This window comes from Alosa alosa, chromosome 24 (genome assembly GCF_017589495.1).
Source record: "Alosa alosa isolate M-15738 ecotype Scorff River chromosome 24, AALO_Geno_1.1, whole genome shotgun sequence".
Lineage (NCBI taxonomy): Eukaryota > Metazoa > Chordata > Actinopteri > Clupeiformes > Clupeidae > Alosa > Alosa alosa.
The window spans coordinates 16,649,434-16,668,445 of NC_063212.1; the positions used below are offsets into that span (position 1 = coordinate 16,649,434).

General features: G+C 40.8%; 2 protein-coding genes across 2 annotated transcripts; both read left to right on the forward strand.

Moving 5' to 3' along the window:
* Positions 1-5,492: 5,492 nt before the first annotated feature.
* LOC125289103 lies at positions 5,493-8,411 on the forward strand. Its single transcript, XM_048235787.1, has 5 exons — positions 5,493-5,539; positions 6,222-6,521; positions 6,869-7,201; positions 7,324-7,415; positions 8,007-8,411. The coding sequence occupies exons 1-5, from the start codon at positions 5,503-5,505 to the stop codon at positions 8,409-8,411; spliced, it is 1,167 nt and encodes a 388-aa protein (XP_048091744.1). The 5' UTR covers positions 5,493-5,502.
* A 2,303-nt stretch (positions 8,412-10,714) lies between these two features.
* Positions 10,715-18,416, forward strand: LOC125289104. The gene is made up of 12 exons (XM_048235788.1): positions 10,715-10,910; positions 11,033-11,124; positions 11,718-12,087; positions 12,436-12,768; positions 12,893-12,984; positions 13,577-13,946; positions 14,295-14,689; positions 15,438-15,541; positions 15,669-15,808; positions 16,156-16,488; positions 16,612-16,703; positions 17,297-18,416. The coding sequence occupies exons 1-12, from the start codon at positions 10,715-10,717 to the stop codon at positions 17,429-17,431; spliced, it is 2,652 nt and encodes an 883-aa protein (XP_048091745.1). The 3' UTR covers positions 17,432-18,416.
* The last annotated feature ends 596 nt before the right edge of the window (positions 18,417-19,012 follow it).

Here is a 19,012-nt window from a genome sequence, read left to right on the forward strand (position 1 = left end):
GGAGAAACGGAGCTAGTCATACCTGCGGCACTAAGGTGGAACGGATAACCAAGGCCGACGTCAGATCACCGGACAGGTAAACAAGCTGACGTCGGATCACTGGACAGGTAAACAAGACACACATTGCGTGCCGTTGACGTCACTTGTCCAAAGAAAAGTCCCAGTTTATAAAGTGGCTTGGCCATCGCGGTTGGATGGCTCACAGTTAACTGCCCAGAGCCACTCAGAGCAGAGCAAGTTAAGCATAGCGCGAGCCAGGCAGCTGCATCCTGCTACACTTGCATCTTTCCACGAGCGCTCGCCACAATATATACAGCAAAAATAACAGAATTTGGATCAAGCAGCGTGGAGAAATCTCGGGAGGAAGAAAATTGCCGCTGCGTGACGGGGAATGCTTTGCATTTCCCCTTGTCCATGAGTCACGTATTAGGTTACCTTGGTGGCCGTTATCCCTTACCTGTCTAAGTAATTACATTCAAAAACATACCTTCATATTACATCACAATTTATAAATGAACGAAGTTTAAAAAGAAAAACACAATATATCAGAGGGATTACACAAATAATTAGTAAGAAAAAACAAGATTTCTACCGTAATTTCCTGTTGAATTAAAAATATTTCATGGCACTATTGCGCTGCACGGCCACCAGATGACGCCATTTCAATGCTTGCTTTTACATCCAAAAAAAGCACAAAGTGCAGTGAAATGCCGCCATGTAATAGCCTGAAATATGTAATGTAGCCCATTATATTTATTAGAAAAGAAGTGACCGTAGAATAATCTTGTACTTCCTTGTCAATTATTTGTGTAATCCATCTGATATATTGTGTTTTTCTTTTTAAACTTTGTTCCTTTATAAATTGTGGAGTATCATTAAGGTATGTTTTGGAATGTAATTACTCTGACATTCGACATTAAACGACCACAAATTTAGGAAATGGGCACAATCTTAGGGGCTGACACTTTGCATAAAATTTCTCCTCACTGCTTAAGCCAAATTCTGTTATTCCTGCTCTATATATGTTGCCAAAATGTATCTTATTATCAAAGTGAAATGGTTGCTGGCATAAATCAGTGGCATTAGTTTAACCAGATAATTGACGTTTTGTTTACTGTACATGTATTGAATGGAAGTCAATGGGAGTCGGAAATCAGTAAATAGCAGTGACCAAAGACTATTTCTCTCTATTAGTAGCTACTAACTACGGTGTTAAGGACCGCTGTCACGTCATCCAGAGAAATAATGTGTTCACTGTGTGCTCTGTGTGTTCACTAATTCACGGATGGAATGCAGTGAGCTAATTTCTTGTATACTTGGCCGAGAAATCTGATTTACATTTACATTGATCTATTATTACTTGAATTTTACTTGAATTACATCCTCGATGGTGTTTTATGCCCCCAACGTCGTCTTCCAGGCAGCGCTGCCTTGAAGACAATGTTGGGGGCATAAAACACCAAGAAACGAATTACATCCACACTATAGGCATATGTCTGACAGCAGCTAACGAGTGATAAATCCGGGATTAGTGAAATATTGCCTTTGGAGGACAAACACTGAAGAGACTCATACAGCCACCAACACACAGAGAGCTACTAATCCTGGTTCCCTCACACTCCACCATAACATGTTGGTGTGTGGTCAAGATCCGTTGTAGGGCCTACGCTGAATAGGCCGATACTCCACCCATTGCTTCATCATCATACAAACTGTAACCATTTCAGAGCTGAATAAACAAAGCTCTGTTATAGGTCTATTATACAAAGTATAATGATTGGTGTTATGACGTAATTTGCAATAAAGAAGCCACAAGATCTTTCACTTCCTTTTTTTGCATGGCCTCACTGTTTGGTCCTGGTTTATAACTACTTTGTATGCCTGATGGACTTATTTTTCCTGGAACTACAGAGGCCACAATGGAATATGGAAAGTATGCTGAGTATGGAAATGCACCAGTTTATTTTTTAGTTATCTGCATGTAGGCTACACTCACAAATATGCCAGCTGCATAATGGAAATGTTTGTGTGTGTTTGTGTATGTGGGGGGGCATGTTCTATGATCATTCCAGCTTTGGTTTGAAGTCCTTTCCTTACAGAACTACTTTCTGTGCAAGACTAAAGTGCTTTTGGTGTTTACTTCAGTATTCACTTCAAAGGTGAGTTGCAATTTTAATATATATAGCTAACTGCATCTAAAACAGCTTATTTAACATATGTGTACATTAGAACTGTCTTGGTATTTCACATTTATGCTGCCAGTGGTAATATTAATAATAGTGTGACTATGACTTACTGTAATATGTACAATGTTTGACAAAGGGTTCAGAACTAGGCATCAAGTTAAAGTTCTAAACTTCATCTTGTGGAGGGTCATGTGGATGAAGTAGTCTTTTGTCTGTCCAAGTATTTTATTTGGCATATCAGTTCAAATCAGTTTCACATCAAAGGTTATTGTAGCAAGTGTAGCTCTGAGTAGCTTAACTAAGCACTTCTCCAAAAATGATGCCTGAGGTGCACGTTTTGTCAGAGTCAGAGTAAATTGTGCCAGTGGTCTATCTAACCCCCTCCTGCTTAAATAAAATACATTTGTATCCTAACTGACATTATATATCATAATGTAAATGTAGCACTGTAGGACTATATGGTCATATCTGAAGAGAGAATCATAGGGGTTCTATAGTCAAGTGCAGTGTGACTCCTTGTGGACATTTTGCCATTTTGAATAGCATTCTCAACTGATATCCTGTACCTATATTTAGAGTATGATGTGACTTATGGTATGTTTTTTATATAGACTTAAGGTTTTCTATTATTATGACCGCCGCGCAGCGAAGCTTTATAGGTTTAGTCAGATTATTATTATTTTTTTCTTTTTCGCATGCCCAAATTTCCGTCAATGATTCCCGGGACACTGAAAGACCGGGGTACACGAAACTTGGTGGGCATTAGTGTTGTCACGATACCAAAATTATGACTTCAATACGATACCTGCCATAAATATCACGATGCTCGATACTGAAGCGATACTACGGCGAAATCCTAAGATATCTGGAAAAGAAAGGACTCATACCTCCTCCAAGTGTATAGAGTCATTTGTGTTGAATTCGGTGCACTTTTGTAGTGTGCAGGTCAATTCTGGGTTCTAAACTTCCTACATAATTATTATTTTTTATAGTCAGTAAAATAGTAGGCCTACTTTGTGTGATTAAGTCCTTTATTGTTTGTTATAGTTCATTTGTTGTGTTGTGTTTTGGCAGTAGCTTTAAATAGCCAAACTAGGCTAGATCAAGGTCAGTGTTGAAATTACTGCATGCAAATCACTGAATGCTATGCCTAATCTTTAGCCCATCTGATTTACAGTATAGGCTACCCTAGGCCTTCCCGTGTTCATTGGATTTCTTTGACAGTTGCAAAGGGAAAAATGTGAGGATAGTCTTCTTTGCGCCCAGTGTACAAGTACGACGTTCCAACCACTCAGGTCTTCGTCAGATAGGCCTACACCATTACCTGTTGCAATATATCTGTGTGCATTACATTACGTCTATTTCTTTGATAACATGATTTGCTACCACGTAACAATAAGCCGCTATTATGATGGTAATATGCTGTGGGCTTTAATTAGCGCATTTCGGGTAGCCTATCGGCCTATCCTACATCTGGGCAATAATTATTGAACAAATTGCAGTCTACATGCCATGACAAATATTACCAGTAGTACTGACCGAACATGAAATAGATTGTTTGGTAGTGTTGGTAATGTTATTCTGGCGTGAACATTGCGCTTTCATCACGTTAGCACCCTATGATTACAGCTCGTTATGTCTCGTCAAAATGATTACAGCTCGTTATGTCTCGTCAAAATTCATTGATGAAGGAAGGTTCGCTTTATCCCAGAGAACCATACTCGTTTCACTTTCAGAGAAGAACACAGAAGAGAAAAACTTGGCACTAACCATGTAGTTGTGTTTTCTATAGCATATTCGTTAACCTGTCGTTCTTTGAACTCTTTAAAAATGTTGGGATATGTCTGCGAGGTGTTTAGCCAAGTTCCATGCGTAGCATACTGCTTTTAAATGACTTTGAAACATATTTTACAAACGGGCCTCTGTGTACCTGATGGCTTGCCTTCACTATTCGCGATGTATCCAAAATAGTTCCAGATTTCACATCACCTTTTGTTTTATCCACAAGGCCGAGGACTGTCGGCAAAGAACTATGTTGACGTTGCTGCGCACTCACTCACCCCGCTGGACTGGACCCCCGAAAGGAGGGTAGGGCGGACACAGTTTTCTGTGAATATCTCGAGAACCATAGGGTTTAGGAGGACCACCTTTTTATTGTATATTGATCTTAAGGGGCCATGTCAACCCATTCCATAACCACTCATTTCATGTATAGCCTAGTTAACCTAGTTAAAAATGAAAAAGTAAAAGTGTTATAATCGCACGTATCTGTGACCTAACATGGTCAAAACTGCATGAAATTGTAGGATCAGTATGACACCCTCTGAATGCACGCCAAGTTTCGTGGAATTCCGTAAATGGGGGGCCATACAATAAATTAATTTATGTTACTGTACACCAACTGGCCTGTAGGTGGCCGGACACAGTTTTCTGTGAATATCTCGAGAACCGTAGGGCCTAGGAGGACCACCTGTTTTTTTTTGTATATTGGTCTTAAGGGGCCATGTCAAACAATCCCATTACCACTCAATTCATCTATACCACCAAGTTAAAAATGAAAAAGCAAAAAAAATTAGGTGTTGTAATCACAATATCTCTGGCTGACATGGTCAAAACTGCATGAAATTAAAAGTGTAGGATCATTATGATTCTTACGTTCATGGGGGGCCATACAACAAATTAATTTATGTGACCATTTAGTGACTGTACACCAACAGAGTTTTCAGTGAATATCTTGAGAACCATAGGGCCTAGGATGACCAATTTTTTGCGTATGTTTGCCTCCAGGGGTCATGTTAACCCATTCCATATGCACATATGCATAAACAGATACACACGCACACACATACATTCACAGTAATCATACGTATGACACATACTCACGCAGTAGACATATGTACGCATGCATACACAGGCACATACGCAGGCACACACACAAGCATGCACACACACACACACACACACACACACACCCACACACATAACATAAAAATGTACATGCACACATGCACACAATTCAAGAATTTCTCAGAATTATGAACAGGCAAGATGGAGGTGGGGTTGTATAAAATGAATTTTACATGTGAAATCTATGAACTAATCATGTTTTGGTACTTGTTGTCTAGCAGATACCAGTGAGAATTGAGTGTGGATAATGCAATTTAGTGAGACAGTTAGAATCATATAGGCCTTCCAGCGTGATTTATTTTTGTGGAAAAAATGTGTTGGACTGGGCGGCGGTCATATTTTGTACCGCTCTGCGGTACATCTAGTTATTTTCATTTTAAATTTCTTTTTACAGGTAAACTCTCTGATAATGGACAGAAAGGCTGTTGATATCCTGTTCCTTTACGGTATGCAAACATTTTCTCTCAGAGAAAAGCGCACACACACACACACACACACACACAGAGTATACATAATACTGTACTGTACTGTACTGTACTGTACTGTACTATACATATAGGAACTATGACCTCTGTTAGCATAGTTGGCTTAGCGGTCATATAGAAGTTATTTTTTTGTCATGTTTTATTTATTTATTTTTTTATTTATTTATTTATTTATTTATGTTGAATGTTTGGCCAATGATTCCCGGGAAACTGAAATACCAGGGCACATGAAACTTGGTGGGACATGTAGCCCCACTACACTTTCATGGAAAATAAGTGTTTGGTCCCCGGGGCCCACTCCCCAGCACTAGGCCCCTAAATAACTATCCAAACAATTTGTGTGGTATGTCGGTCCCAAGTACTCGCATCAACCTAGCCCATAACCACTCATTTGTGATTTGCACCCCCCCTCCCCCACGTAAAAAATTAAAAGACAAAAATGCTTTAATCACCACTATATTCGAGCTGTTCTGCACTGCACCAAATCGAATGTCTATGTCTCTGGGGTTATACCAAGTTTCATGGAATTCCGTCTATGGGGGGCCATACAATAAATTAATTTATGTGTACAATGTAACCCCCCATTACTCTTTGTGTTGTTATGCTAAGCTAAGCTTAAGCTCCCTTTCTTAACTTTTTACAGGCATCTGCATTGCTCTGATACACGCCTCTCGTCAGTACCACTATGTAGCTGACCCCAAGAAATGGACTGAAGCCCAGACCTACTGCAGAGAGAAGCACATTGACCTGGCCACCATCAGTGACAGCGAGGAGCTGCAGAGCTTCTTGCACTGGTCCCAAAACATCAGTGTTAGCGCCTGGATAGGACTCTACCACCTCTACCACTCTTCCAGTACGACTCCTGAGACATATAATGCAATTGTTGGTGGTCAATCGCAAAACCACAACCAGACACATAGTCACCCTTTTATCTGCTATGATGGTGAGAGAGCTCTTCAGTATTAGCATTTTGTTTTGAGCATCATAGTTGGATAACATATCATAACATAAGCATGGAACAGTACAACATAGTATGTTAAGGGTCAAGGTGACTTGTAATAATTGGTTTAGCATGCCCATACACCTACCAATAGGTTAATCAATGAATGCAATCTCCATCTTGCCATGTCAACTGATCAACACTCTAAGTTTGACTGAATCCGAGTCTTCTTTTGCATGCAGCCATCATATGCACATGTTTAATATTAGTCACTATTCATCTGGGACTGCTTTTTCCGACTAGTTCTCAGCTGACTTTGTGTGTTACCTACCTGTTGTTTTTTCTAACAGAGAGGCTAAATACAACCCATGGTTTCATTTCAATTTCACCAACGAAAACATGGATAGAGGCCCAGAGCTACTGCAGAGAGAAGCACACTGACTTGGCCACTGTGAAGAATGCAGTGGAGGACGAGGAGATAAAGAAGATGGCTGCTGCAAACAGCTATACATGGATAGGTCTACACAGGGTTGGCTGGCAGTGGTCTGATGGTAGTAACTTCTCTTCCATCTTTAATCTCAGTGAAACGCCCACAGCCTCTGCCTCAAAGTGTGTTGTGTTGAACCAAACTGAGTGGGAAGCTCTGGACTGCTCTGTGAGGAGACCCTTTGTTTGCTATGGTGGTGAGAAAGACACCATGTCATATCCAACAAGCCATCCCTTACCAAAACATTTCCTTGCTAAAGTGAGTCTATGATTTCATTCTACAGACATTTCACCATGTTCTTGTTGGTCTGTCTTATAGAGGTCAAGAAGACTGTCCAGTTTCAGAGGATCCGGTTTCAGTCTGACGTGAATGTAAATGATGCTGCAGTTCAAGAGGCCATATTAGACCAGGTGGGTCAGTCATTTTCTCTGTTGCACATGAAGCTGCAATGATACTTTATAATGATGCAAAATGACATGATATCAAGCTATGTAAGGGATAATGGCTGCCAAAGTGTCCCAATATACGGAATAATAGATAAGGCAGAGGCAAAGAACTCCACGATGCGTAGTTACAGTGATAACGGTGGGTAGTTAGTTAGCTTGTTTACAATTGATTCCATTGTTGCAAAACCTGCATCCTAGTTCAACCGTCGTTTACTATGGTTGCTATAGTTACCATTCAAAAGAGCTTTATGGAACGGCAATTTAACTTTTTAACCAGATCTACTTTATTGGTGTCCCGATATACAGACTTAACAGCCACCCCACCAGCCAATCAAAAAGGATAAGGCTGCAATGATACAACCACAATCATACTAAAAAAGTTATTGAGGATTTTTTAAAGAAGATAGTTAGTTAAAATAGTTTAAAACTCTCACGTCTCATATCACTATTGATTGATGGCTCATTGTGAGCTCCACAATTATGTTTGAAATTGTTTGAAATCATGTTTTGAAGTCATGGTGGAGCCTAAAAATGGGGCTGTGCTCTGCTCCTCAGATCAAGAAGAAGCTGCAAGAGCATGGGCTTCCAGCAGACGCCAAACTGAGCTGGAGAAAGCAGCCCGATGGACAGATTGATACACTGATACACGCCTCTCGTCAGTACCACTATGTAGCTGACCCCAAGAAATGGACTGAAGCCCAGACCTACTGCAGAGAGAAGCACATTGACCTGGCCACCATCAGTGACAGCGAGGAGCTGCAGAGCTTCTTGCACTGGTCCCAAAGCATCAGTGTTAGCGCCTGGATAGGACTCTACCACCTCTACCACTCTTCCAGTACGACTCCTGAGACATATAATGCAATTGTTGGTGGTCAATCGCAAAACCACAACCAGACACATAGTCACCCTTTATCTGCTATGATGGTGAGAGAGCTCTTCAGTATTAGCATTTTGTTTTGAGCATCATAGTTGGATAACATATCATAACATAAGCATGGAACAGTACAACATAGTATGTTAAGGGTCAAGGTGACTTGTAATAATTGGTTTAGCATGCCCATACACCTACCAATAGGTTAATCAATGAATGCAATCTCCATCTTGCCATGTCAACTGATCAACACTCTAAGTTTGACTGAATCCAAGTCTTCTTTGCATGCAGCCATCATATGCACATGTTTAATATTAGTCACTATTCATCTGGGACTGCTTTTTCCGACTAGTTCTCAGCTGACTTTGTGTGTTACCTACCTGTTGTTTTTTTCTAACAGAGAGGCTAAATACAACCCATGGTTTCATTTCAATTTCACCAACGAAAACATGGATAGAGGCCCAGAGCTACTGCAGAGAGAAGCACACTGACTTGGCCACTGTGAAGAATGCAGTGGAGGACGAGGAGATAAAGAAGATGGCTGCTGCAAACAGCTATACATGGATAGGTCTACACAGGGTTGGCTGGCAGTGGTCTGATGGTAGTAACTTCTCTTCCATCTTTAATCTCAGTGAAACGCCCACAGCCTCTGCCTCAAAGTGTGTTGTGTTGAACCAAACTGAGTGGGAAGCTCTGGACTGCTCTGTGAGGAGACCCTTTGTTTGCTATGGTGGTGAGAAAGACACCATGTCATATCCAACAAGCCATCCCTTACCAAAACATTTCCTTGCTAAAGTGAGTCTATGATTTCATTCTACAGACATTTCACCATGTTCTTGTTGGTCTGTCTTATAGAGGTCAAGAAGACTGTCCAGTTTCAGAGGATCCGTTTCAGTCTGACGTGAATGTAAATGATGCTGCAGTTCAAGAGGCCATATTAGACCAGGTGGGTCAGTCATTTTCTGTTGCACATGAAGCTGCAATGATACTTTATAATGATGCAAAATGACATGATATCAAGCTATGTAAGGGATAATGGCTGCCAAAGTGTCCCAATATACGGAATAATAGATAAGGCAGAGGCAAAGAACTCCACGATGCGTAGTTACAGTGATAACGGTGGGTAGTTAGTTAGCTTGTTTACAATTGATTCCATTGTTGCAAAACCTGCATCCTAGTTCAACCGTCGCTTACTATGGTTTGCTATAGTTACCATTCAAAAGAGCTTTATGGAACGGCAATTTAACTTTTTAACCAGATCTACTTCATTGGTGTCCCGATATACAGACTTAACAGCCACCCCACCAGCCAATCAAAAGGATAAGGCTGCAATGATACAACCACAATCATACTAAAAAAGTTATTGAGGATTTTTAAAGAAGATAGTTAGTTAAAATAGTTTAAAACTCTCACGCCTCATATCACTATTGATTGATGGCTCATTGTGAGCTCCACAATTATGTTTGAAATTGTTTGAAATCATGTTTTGAAGTCATGGTGGAGCCTAAAATGGGGCTGTGCTCTGCTCCTCAGATCAAGAAGAAGCTGCAAGAGCATGGGCTTCCAGCAGACGCCAAACTGAGCTGGAGAAAGCAGCCCGATGGACAGATTGATACACTGATACACGCTCTCGTCCAGTACCACACTATGTAGCTGACCCCAAGAAATGGACTGAAGCCCAGACCTACTGCAGAGAGAAGCACATTGACCTGGCCACCATCAGTGACAGCGAGGAGCTGCAGAGCTTCTTGCACTGGTCCCAAAGCATCAGTGTTAGCTTACTGGATAGGACTCTACCACCTCTACCACTCTTCCAGTACCTAATCCTGAGACATATAATGCAATTGTTGGTGGTCAATCGCAAAACCACAACCAGACACATAGTCACCCTTTTATCTGCTATGATGGTGAGAGAGCTCTTCAGTATTAGCATTTTGTTTTGAGCATCATAGTTGGATAACATATCATAACATAAGCATGGAACAGTACAACATAGTATGTTAAGGGTCAAGGTGACTTGTAATAATTGGTTTAGCATGCCCATACACCTACCAATAGGTTAATCAATGAATGCAATCTCCATCTTGCCATGTCAACTGATCAACACTCTAAGTTTGACTGAATCCGAGTCTTCTTTTGCATGCAGCCATCATATGCACATGTTTAATATTAGTCACTATTCATCTGGGACTGCTTTTTCCGACTAGTTCTCAGCTGACTTTGTGTGTTACCTACCTGTTGTTTTTTCTAACAGAGAGGCTAAATACAACCCATGGTTTCATTTCAATTTCACCAACGAAAACATGGATAGAGGCCCAGAGCTACTGCAGAGAGAAGCACACTGACTTGGCCACTGTGAAGAATGCAGTGGAGGACGAGGGAGATAAAGAAGATGGCTGCTGCAAACAGCTATACATGGATAGGTCTACACAGGGTTGGCTGGCAGTGGTCTGATGGTAGTAACTTCTCTTCCATCTTTAATCTCAGTGAAACGCCCACAGCCTCTGCCTCAAAGTGTGTTGTGTTGAACCAAACTGAGTGGGAAGCTCTGGACTGCTCTGTGAGGAGACCCTTTGTTTGCTATGGTGGTGAGAAAGACACCATGTCATATCCAACAAGCCATCCCTTACCAAAACATTTCCTTGCTAAAGTGAGTCTATGATTTCATTCTACAGACATTTCACCATGTTCTTGTTGGTCTGTCTTATAGAGGTCAAGAAGACTGTCCAGTTTCAGAGGATCCGGTTTCAGTCTGACGTGAATGTAAATGATGCTGCAGTTCAAGAGGCCATATTAGACCAGGTGGGTCAGTCATTTTCTCTGTTGCACATGAAGCTGCAATGATACTTTATAATGATGCAAAATGACATGATATCAAGCTATGTAAGGGATAATGGCTGCCAAAGTGTCCCAATATAATGGAATAATAGATAAGGCAGAGGCAAAGAACTCCACGATGCGTAGTTACAGTGATAACGGTGGGTAGTTAGTTAGCTTGTTTACAATTGATTCCATTGTTGCAAAACCTGCATCCTAGTTCAACCGTCGTTTACTATGGTTGCTATAGTTACCATTCAAAAGAGCTTTATGGAACGGCAATTTAACTTTTTTAACCAGATCTACTTCATTGGTGTCCCGATATACAGACTTAACAGCCACCCCACCAGCCAATCAAAAAGGATAAGGCTGCAATGATACAACCACAATCATACTAAAAAAGTTATTGAGGATTTTTTAAAGAAGATAGTTAGTTAAAATAGTTTAAAACTCTCACGTCTCATATCACTATTGATTGATGGCTCATTGTGAGCTCCACAATTATGTTTGAAATTGTTTGAAATCATGTTTTGAAGTCATGGTGGAGCCTAAAAATGGGGCTGTGCTCTGCTCCTCAGATCAAGAAGAAGCTGCAAGAGCATGGGCTTCCAGCAGACGCCAAACTGAGCTGGAGAAAGCAGCCCGATGGACAGATTGATACACTGATACACGCCTCTCGTCAGTACCACTATGTAGCTGACCCCAAGAAATGGACTGAAGCCCAGACCTACTGCAGAGAGAAGCACATTGACCTGGCCACCATCAGTGACAGCGAGGAGCTGCAGAGCTTCTTGCACTGGTCCCAAAGCATCAGTGTTAGCGCCTGGATAGGACTCTACCACCTCTACCACTCTTCCAGTACGACTCCTGAGACATATAATGCAATTGTTGGTGGTCAATCGCAAAACCACAACCAGACACATAGTCACCCTTTTATCTGCTATGATGGTGAGAGAGCTCTTCAGTATTAGCATTTTGTTTTGAGCATCATAGTTGGATAACATATCATAACATAAGCATGGAACAGTACAACATAGTATGTTAAGGGGTCAAGGTGACTTGTAATAATTGGTTTAGCATGCCCATACACCTACCAATAGGTTAATCAATGAATGCAATCTCCATCTTGCCATGTCAACTGATCAACACTCTAAGTTTGACTGAATCCGAGTCTTCTTTTGCATGCAGCCATCATATGCACATGTTTAATATTAGTCACTATTCATCTGGGACTGCTTTTTTCCGACTAGTTCTCAGCTGACTTTTGTGTTTACCTACCTGTTGTTTTTCTAACAGAGAGGCTAAATACAACCCATGGTTTCATTTCAATTTCACCAACGAAAACATGGATAGAGGCCCAGAGCTACTGCAGAGAGAAGCACACTGACTTGGCCACTGTGAAGAATGCAGTGGAGGACGAGGAGATAAAGAAGATGGCTGCTGCAAACAGCTATACATGGATAGGTCTACACAGGGTTGGCTGGCAGTGGTCTGATGGTAGTAACTTCTCTTCCATCTTTAATCTCAGTGAAACGCCCACAGCCTCTGCCTCAAAGTGTGTTGTGTTGAACCAAACTGAGTGGGAAGCTCTGGACTGCTCTGTGAGGAGACCCTTTGTTTGCTATGGTGGTGAGAAAGACACCATGTCATATCCAACAAGCCATCCCTTACCAAAACATTTCCTTGCTAAAAGTGAGTCTATGATTTCATTCTACAGACATTTCACCATGTTCTTGTTGGTCTGTCTTATAGGAGGTCAAGAAGACTGTCCAGTTTCAGAGGATCCGGTTTCAGTCTGACGTGAATGTAAATGATGCTGCAGTTCAAGAGGCCATATTAGACCAGGTGGGTCAGTCATTTTCTCTGTTGCACATGAAGCTGCAATGATACTTTATAATGATGCAAAATGACATGATATCAAGCTATGTAAGGGATAATGGCTGCCAAAGTGTCCCAATATAACGGAATAATAGATAAGGCAGAGGCAAAGAACTCCACGATGCGTGGTTACAGTGATAACGGTGGGTAGTTAGTTAGCTTGTTTACAATTGATTCCATTGTTGCAAAACCTGCATCCTAGTTCAACCGTCGTTTACTATGGTTGCTATAGTTACCATTCAAAAGAGCTTTATGGAGCGGCAATTTAACTTTTTTTAACCAGATCTACTTCATTGGTGTCGATATACAGACTTAACAGCCACCCCACCAGCCAATCAAAAGGATAAGGCTGCAATGATACAACCACAATCATACTAAAAAAAGTTATTGAGGATTTTTTAAAGAAGATAGTTAGTTAAAATAGTTTAAAACTCTCACGTCTCATATCACTATTGATTGATGGCTCATTGTGAGCTCCACAATTATGTTTGAAATTGTTTGAAATCATGTTTTGAAGTCATGGTGGAGCCTAAAAATGGGGCTGTGCTCTGCTCCTCAGATCAAGAAGAAGCTGCAAGAGCATGGGCTTCCAGCAGACGCCAAACTGAGCTGGAGAAAGCAGCCCGATGGACAGATTGATACACTGATACACGCCTCTCGTCAGTACCACTATGTAGCTGACCCCAAGAAATGGACTGAAGCCCAGACCTACTGCAGAGAGAAGCACATTGACCTGGCCACCATCAGTGACAGCGAGGAGCTGCAGAGCTTCTTGCACTGGTCCCAAAGCATCAGTGTTAGCGCCTGGATAGGACTCTACCACCTCTACCACTCTTCCAGTACGATTCCTGAGACATATAATGCAATTGTTGGTGGTCAATCGCAAAACCACGACCAGACACATAGTCACCCTTTTATCTGCTATGATGGTGAGAGAGCTCTTCAGTATTAGCATTTTGTTTTGAGCATCATAGTTGGATAACATATCATAACATAAGCATGGAACAGTACAACATAGTATGTTAAGGGTCAAGGTGACTTGTAATAATTGGTTTAGCATGCCCATACACCTACCAATAGGTTAATCAATGAATGCAATCTCCATCTTGCCATGTCAACTGATCAACACTCTAAGTTTGACTGAATCCGAGTCTTCTTTTGCATGCAGCCATCATATGCACATGTTTAATATTAGTCACTATTCATCTGGGACTGCTTTTTCCGACTAGTTCTCAGCTGACTTTGTGTGTTTACCTACCTGTTGTTTTTTCTAACAGAGAGGCTAAATACAACCCATGGTTTCATTTCAATTTCACCAACGAAAACATGGATAGAGGCCCAGAGCTACTGCAGAGAGAAGCACACTGACTTGGCCACTGTGAAGAATGCAGTGGAGGACGAGGAGATAAAGAAGATGGCTGCTGCAAACAGCTATACATGGATAGGTCTACACAGGGTTGGCTGGCAGTGGTCTGATGGTAGTAACTTCTCTTCCATCTTTAATCTCAGTGAAACGCCCACAGCCTCTGCCTCAAAGTGTGTTGTGTTGAACCAAACTGAGTGGGAAGCTCTGGACTGCTCTGTGAGGAGACCCTTTGTTTGCTATGGTGGTGAGAAAGACACCATGTCATATCCAACAAGCCATCCCTTACCAAAACATTTCCTTGCTAAAGTGAGTCTATGATTTCATTCTACAGACATTTCACCATGTTCTTGTTGGTCTGTCTTATAGAGGTCAAGAAGACTGTCCAGTTTCAGAGGATCGGTTTCAGTCTGGCGTGAATGTAAATGATGCTGCAGTTCAAGAGGCCATATTAGACCAGGTGGGTCAGTCATTTTCTCTGTTGCACATGAAGCTGCAATGATACTTTATAATGATGCAAAATGACATGATATCAAGCTATGTAAGGGATAATGGCTGCCAAAGTGTCCCAATATACGGAATAATAGATAAGGCAGAGGCAAAGAACTCCACGATGCGTAGTTACAGTGATAACGGTGGGTAGTTAGTTAGCTTGTTTACAATTGATTCCATTGTTGCAAAACCTGCATCCTAGTTCAACCGTCGTTTACTATGGTTGCTATAGTTACCATTCAAAAGAGCTTTATGGAACGGCAATTTAACTTTTTTAACCAGATCTACTTCATTGGTGTCCCGATATACAGACTTAACAGCCACCCCACCAGCCAATCAAAAAGGATAAGGCTGCAATGATACAACCACAATCATACTAAAAAAGTTATTGAGGATTTTTTAAAGAAGATAGTTAGTTAAAATAGTTTAAAAAACTCTCACGCCTCATATCACTATTGATTGATGGCTCATTGTGAGCTCCACAATTATGTTTGAAATTGTTTGAAATCATGTTTTGAAGTCATGGTGGAGCCTAAAAAAAATGGGGCTGTGCTCTGCTCCTCAGATCAAGAAGAAGCTGCAAGAGCATGGGCTTCCAGCAGACGCCAAACTGAGCTGGAGAAAGCAGCCCGATGGACAGATTGATACACTGATACACGCCTCTCGTCAGTACCACTATGTAGCTGACCCCAAGAAATGGACTGAAGCCCAGACCTACTGCAGAGAGAAGCACATTGACCTGGCCACCATCAGTGACAGCGAGGAGCTGCAGAGCTTCTTGCACTGGTCCCAAAAGCATCAGTGTTAAGCCCTGGATAGGACTCTACCACCTCTACCACTCTTCCAGTACGACTCCTGAGACATATAATGCAATTGTTGGTGGTCAATCGCAAAACCACAACCAGACACATAGTCACCCTTTTATCTGCTATGATGGTGAGAGAGCTCTTCAGTATTAGCATTTTGTTTTGAGCATCATAGTTGGATAACATATCATAACATAAGCATGGAACAGTACAACATAGTATGTTAAGGGTCAAGGTGACTTGTAATAATTGGTTTAGCATGCCCATACACCTACCAATAGGTTAATCAATGAATGCAATCTCCATCTTGCCATGTCAACTGATCAACACTCTAAGTTTGACTGAATCCGAGTCTTCTTTTGCATGCAGCCATCATATGCACATGTTTAATATTAGTCACTATTCATCTGGGACTGCTTTTTCCGACTAGTTCTCAGCTGACTTTGTGTGTTACCTACCTGTTGTTTTTTCTAACAGAGAGGCTAAATACAACCCATGGTTTCATTTCAATTTCACCAACGAAAACATGGATAGAGGCCCAGAGCTACTGCAGAGAGAAGCACACTGACTTGGCCACTGTGAAGAATGCAGTGGAGGACGAGGAGATAAAGAAGATGGCTGCTGCAAACAGCTATACATGGATAGGTCTACACAGGGTTGGCTGGCAGTGGTCTGATGGTAGTAACTTCTCTTCCATCTTTAATCTCAGTGAAACGCCCACAGCCTCTGCCTCAAAGTGTGTTGTGTTGAACCAAACTGAGTGGGAAGCTCTGGACTGCTCTGTGAGGAGACCCTTTGTTTGCTATGGTGGTGAGAAAAGACACCATGTCATATCCAACAAGCCATCCCTTACCAAAACATTTCCTTGCTAAAGTGAGTCTATGATTTCATTCTACAGACATTTCACCATGTTCTTGTTGGTCTGTCTTATAGAGGTCAAGAAGACTGTCCAGTTTCAGAGGATCCGGTTTCAGTCTGACGTGAATGTAAATGATGCTGCAGTTCAAGAGGCCATATTAGACCAGGTGGGTCAGTCATTTTCTCTGTTGCACATGAAGCTGCAATGATACTTTATAATGATGCAAAATGACATGATATCAAGCTATGTAAGGGATAATGGCTGCCAAAGTGTCCCAATATACGGAATAATAGATAAGGCAGAGGCAAAGAACTCCACGATCGTGAAGTTACAGTGATAACGGTGGGTAGTTAGTTAGCTTGTTTACAATTGATTCCATTGTTGCAAAACCTGCATCCTAGTTCAACCGTCGTTTACTATGGTTGCTATAGTTACCATTCAAAAGAGCTTTATGGAACGGCAATTTAACTTTTTTAACCAGATCTACTTCATTGGTGTCCCGATATACAGACTTAACAGCCACCCCACCAGCCAATCAAAAAGGATAAGGCTGCAATGATACAACCACAATCATACTAAAAAAGTTATTGAGGATTTTTTAAAGAAGATAGTTAGTTAAAATAGTTTAAAACTCTCACGTCTCATATCACTATTGATTGATGGCTCATTGTGAGCTCCACAATTATGTTTGAAATTGTTTGAAATCATGTTTTGAAGTCATGGTGGAGCCTAAAAATGGGGCTGTGCTCTGCTCCTCAGATCAAGAAGAAGCTGCAAGAGCATGGGCTTCCAGCAGACGCCAAACTGAGCTGGAGAAAGCAGCCCGATGGACAGATTTTCCACAAGAAGAAGAATGAGAAGAGTGATAATCAGAAGAGGAAGAGCAAAAAATGAGCTTTGAAAAGTTCAGTTAGTCTCACAAAGCAGGAAATTAAAGTAGTGTGTGGACCTATCAATAGTTTGTCTGCAGCATCAATAGTGTGCATTCATCATCCCTCTTTTACTGTAACCCTAGTGATACATATTTGTATGGCATTATCAGATTTCTCGGTTTACATTGTTCAAGAGATGAAGAGATACAATATATATATTAATTTACTTACATGTTATGTAGCCTATGTATTTTCAACTCAAAAGGTGTCTTTTCTTTTTCAAGTATAACTTCTAATGTGTTACAAAATGAGCATTTTTGTTAAGTATTTTCCATTTAAACAAGCATTATACAAGATAGCAATGTATCAAGACACTACATCAATATAAAACATGCCTGAGCTGATTGTTTCTATTTCTGCTTCTACTGAATATGTCACTATTTATCCTTCCTATCTTTCAGGGTTATATACAGATTGCATTTTATATGCAGTAGTGTAAAGTATAACTAGTGTGGTAATAGTATAACTAGTATGGTAATAATAGTGTGATTATGGTGAGAATAGTGTAAACAATGATTTTATTATATTATTATTTTGTTTAATGTCAATTTATTTAATTAAGTCTTCATCCATTCCTCTGTTAATGTAATGGGGAATGATTAACGTATTAGGATTTTAGTTCCCCATACATTTGAGAGTGGGGTGTTTTGGTTCGGGGGGAATGGTTTCCGCACCGGATGGTTTTAGTAGGGAGTGAAGCTAGGGAGAAGTGAACGCGCGTTGCTGGTTGTCTGTCTAAGTTGGTTGTGTGAATAAAAGAAGTTATAACCGAAGTGTAACCTGTCTTCGTCTTGCCCACGCCTGAGAGACTGGAGAGTGTGAACTCCGCAAACCCACGAATTATCAGGTTACAATAGCACAACACCATAATCACGTTGAAGAAGGGCGTCTTGCCCAAAATGTTCCTCAGGGCGATTAAAAAAGTGAGTGCTATCTTTTACTTCTCAAATTTATTTTTCACACTCGAGTATATACAGTAGTGTGTCATTTATGCATTTTTCCTGCTGGATGGAATTCATTCATTCATTTAATCTTTTTAAAGAATAAAATATTTTCTTGAATTTCAGTTTTGCCTTGTTTTGTGTCTAATACTGTAAATGATATCGGCTTTGACTTTTTTGTGTCTTTTGGCTTTTTTGTGTCTTAAGTTGGTAAATACCATTATATTTAAAGTAAGAAAGTGATCTATAAACATTTCACTAATGTGCCAAAGCCAGACTAGGTAGAACCCACCCATATGAAAGGAATGAGTTAAGGGTGCTCCCATGGTGATAAGAGGGACACATATTTGAACACCTGCACCAGGTCCACCTCAAACAATTTCATATTTGTATATTTGCATATTACCACTTGAAAAGACTCACTGTTAAGAATCTTCCCATGGTTTTAATACTACCACTGGTAGCATAGAAGGACCCTACTTTCTAGGCCTCAGTAACTTAAATAATGGACACTTTTTTATGACTTTGCCCTAAGTGGTGCCATGGAAACAAAACAAAAACAAAATACCCTGTAATATGAATTATAACAATAAGCCACCATG